Genomic DNA, 3,878 nt, shown 5'->3' with positions numbered 1-3,878 from the left:
CAGGTCCTGTCAGCGCCAGGAACACGCAGGTCCTGTCAGCGCCGCCATCCTGCCAGGCAGCCCCAGAGCCCCGGCCACGGCTCCAGCCCAGGGTCACTGTCCCCGTCCCACACAGTGGAGCAGGGGGGTTTGGTCTCGGTACCCTCTGGTCACTCTTCCTACACCAAGCTGCCCATCACTCGGGGGATCCTGCACAAGCATTGCTATTTCTTGCTATTTCTTGCTATTTCCTGCTATTTCTTGCTATTTCTTGCTATTTCTTCTCCTTTTAAACAGACCATCAAGGCAGTCGGGAGTGACCTCAAAGCAGGGGCAGCCCCCAGGCTGCACCGCGACCTCCTCAAGGCAGCGAAGGGGCTCCAGGAGCAGCAGAGCACTGAGCCTGAGAAACCTCCTCCTTCCCTAGAGGCCCAGGCCTTAGACCAGAGACTGCTGGACACAGCTCTAATTAACACCAGTATGAAATGAGCCTCAACTGGCCTCCAGGAAAGGCAGCTACTTAGTCTTTTCATTGACTTAGTCTCCCAGTAATTCCTGTTGGCAGAAGGGGACATGCCAGCTTGTTTTCTCATATGGAAAACATGTATCTGCCTGAATTATTTATCTGAAGAACATTTGTTCATTAAGACACAGAGGCAGCAGGCATTTTAATAAAAATGATTACCCAGCTTTCAAAGCACCTTATGAAGGAGAAGGATTCAGTGCAAGATGCAGGTCCTTGGTGTGCAGAGGAAGGTGCTACTGGTGGTCACTGGTCATTCCCCGTGCCGGGTGTGGGCTTACCTCAATCAGAAAGTCTCCTGTGCGGAGCCCTGCTCTCCAGGCAACACCTTCCACGTCCACTGACTCCAGATACTGCAGGGCAGGGAAGGCTGGCGTTGGGGTGAACTCCTCAATCGGTGTTTCAGCTGTAAAAGACAGAGAAAGGCTGAGCCGGGCTGCCTAAAACCAAGCAGAGGATGAGCAAGAGTGTCCAGACACCTAGAAAAAAAATGGATTAGGAAGAACATGCATGCAAGGCTCAGCTTGACTTCAGTGCAGGAACCACAGCCAGTACCGCATGGGACTCCACCAGCTTAGCCCCCGAGATGGCTCCAGAACCATGCTTACCCACCAAAGATAAGCACTACCACAGAGGAGAGCCTTCCAAAAGTCATCTATGTCCCCGTAAGTTCCCTAAAGCCTCATTCATCTTCCCGCATCGCAAACAAAATCAGAATGACATCTGTGTGTAACGTGAGGAGTGCGGGAGCGCATCTCTTCTGACCTGAGCCTCCAGAAGGGTTGTCTGTACCGGGGACAGGGGCTCTAGGCCGCCCGCAAGCTCAGCGGAGAGGAGCAGCTGCAAAGCACAGAAACGAGGAGCAGTCGGGCTCGGCAGGGCCCTTGGAGAGCGTCCGCTCCAGCCCCCGCTCGAGCTGGGGCACCCCGAGCACGCCGCTCGGTACCGTGGCCACGTGCTTCCGAGCGTCCCCAAGGATGGAGCCTCCACAGCCTCCCTGGGCAACCTGCGCCCCTGCTTGGCCATCCTCCCCGTGAAGAACGATTTTCCCACGTTTCACCGGAATTCCCGCTGTTCCGCTGCCTCTTGTCCACTTGGGCTGCTTGGGAAACCCGGTTCCGGTACCCAGAGCGCCGCCTCTCCCACCCCTGGCCCTGCACGATGAGCTCGGGCACGGCAGCCTCTTGCTGAGGGATGTCTACAGGTGAATCCAGGTGAATCCTGTTCGCCTTCCCTTAGGCTCTAAGGGCATTCCATGGGGAATCCAAGCCCCGTTCCGCAGAGCTGCTTCCCAGCAGGTCAGCCCTGCCCGGTCACTCCTGCCTCGGTGCAGGGCCCCGTGCTGAACTCCACGAGTTTCCTCTCTGCCCGTTTCTCCTCCTGTGAAGGTGCCTCCATCGTGCAGAACCTGCGAGGCCACGCTGTCCCCTCCCTGGATCAGCGAGGACCCAGCTGAGCGGCCCTGGACCCTGCACAGCCCTGGGCTGCATCTCTGCCCTGCTTGGCACCGCGCCGCCCTCCCCACGGGCTCCCGCAACGGGAGCCTCGAGAGCATCTTCCATCAGCACCTCCGAGCGCCGGGAGTCTGTACCCTGATAATGGGACATGTGGCCTCTGTGGAACGTCAGCAAGGCACTTCACGAGACGGGAGCATCGACACGACATCCTCACACACAACACCTCCTTCCTGCAGAACACACGTGGCAATTAAGTCATGGGAAGGGTAAGTGCCGAGTCCTTCTCCCTGGCAAGGACGGAATTGGACAGGTGACAATTTAATTGGTTTCCTGGGAAAGCAGCCTGATGTGAGAAACGGTGTGTCAGGAAAGCTCGAGGGGTGCCAGCCTGAGAGGGATCATTGCCTTGCAGCGGCATTCCCAGCAATGTCCAGCACGACTCCCACGTGCCAATGCTCCTCGGATTCAGTCGTCTTCAGCCCCCAAACCCGAGCACATGAAACCCCAGGACAGGAACCAGCCTCCAGGGCACTGAGCTCTGGGGCCGGACAGCTCCTAAGCTGCAGCCTAGAGAAAGTCCCTCGAGGGGCAGCTCAAGTCTGTGCTTTTCCCACTGGTGATCCCATTCCAACTCATAGGGAATACAGGTAAAATCCTTCTAGCTAAACCAGTCCTACAACCAGGTTTAGCCCCTGTGTCGCTTAGGTGTTATGTAAGGACTCAATGCACACTGTTTTCTGGGGGCTGCAAGCCATATCTGCAGTGACTGCATGTCAGGATACATGATTTATAAAGCTTCACCGGAGCCTTAAAGATTCACCAAGCAAGAAAATGCAGCCTGAAGTCAGGAACGGGTCTTGTCAAAGTAAATGCTGGAGATTGTAATGCACTAAAGGAGGGGGAAAAGGACAGAAAAAGGAAGCAAGCAGCGCTCCACGTCAGTGCTCGTGGTCCGAGCACTCAGCTGCAGGAATAACAGAATTACAGGAACAAGAAGGAAGCTTTAACGAGTGCGAGGAAAACAAGAACTAACGCATCCCGTGCCGTGGAGAATGAGGAGGTCTGCAGGAGAAACCAGTCCTGGTGCCTCCGGCAGCAACATCAGGCGCTGGACGGAGGCATCGGGAGCAGGCACAAACCAGCACTCCATTTCCAGCTGCCTCGATCAACCCAACACTAAAGCAACGAAGGAAAAACCACCAAAGGAAAAACCAACTATGGTTGGCGCCAATGCAATCCCTGCACGGGCCAGGGCGGTTCTGCGTCAGAACCAGGCAACAGAGCAGCAATTCATCTGTAAGCACGTGCACACAGAGAAAATAAGAGTTTCAGGAGGTTCTTTTAGCCAGTTGACAAAAGCAAGACTAAATCATACAGGTCTGGAATTAAAATTATAAAATTTATACTGATAATAAGGTAAAATTCTCTAATGAGGAGGACCACCCTTTATTGCATAAGCTCACAAGGCTTTTAATCACAGAAAGGATAATTCCTCCCACCAAGGACGCTACCACGTTAGCACCAGAGCTTTTGCTGGGCTCGGCGATCCCTGTGGCCATCTTCTTGTCCTGTCTCTTCCTATGGACGTGGTCCCCCTCATTGCAGAGACTTCAGTCACCCAGCAGACCCGGAGAGCCGCAGGCGCCAAGAGAAGCCAGGGGAGGCCCTGGCCCCGCTCCAGCCCCACAGGAGACCCCCGGTCCGGAACGAGCCCCTTCCCAAGGCTCTGTGGGAAGGGGAAGGAGCTTCCACGAGCGGCCCCGCTCGGAGCTGCCGCCAGCTCCGCAGGCTGCTGCTCCCTGGTGCAGCTACGACACGGAGCACCTCGGGAGGCTCCTGCACCGGGAACACCACGACTGGAAGCTGCTCCAGGCCTGGAGCCGTCCACTGCTCCCTGGTGCAGCTACGGCACGGAGCAG

General features: G+C 56.1%; 1 protein-coding gene across 1 annotated transcript in view; it reads right to left on the bottom strand.

Moving 5' to 3' along the window:
- LOC112955296 (SH3 and multiple ankyrin repeat domains protein 3-like) overlaps nt 1-3,878 on the bottom strand; it is a gene marked incomplete at both ends in the record, with an annotated part of 77,702 nt that overhangs the window by 21,274 nt on the left and 52,550 nt on the right. Inside the window, one exon of the mRNA XM_026048571.1 lies at nt 784-908. Coding sequence (XP_025904356.1) covers nt 784-908 — 125 coding nt within the window. The remainder of the gene's footprint in view (nt 1-783; nt 909-3,878) is intronic.

Source organism: Nothoprocta perdicaria, unplaced genomic scaffold (assembly GCF_003342845.1).
Source record: "Nothoprocta perdicaria isolate Ctin4 unplaced genomic scaffold, notPer1 scaffold_551, whole genome shotgun sequence".
In the NCBI taxonomy this organism is placed as follows: domain Eukaryota; kingdom Metazoa; phylum Chordata; class Aves; order Tinamiformes; family Tinamidae; genus Nothoprocta; species Nothoprocta perdicaria.
This window is presented reverse-complemented; position numbering and strand designations above follow the sequence as displayed.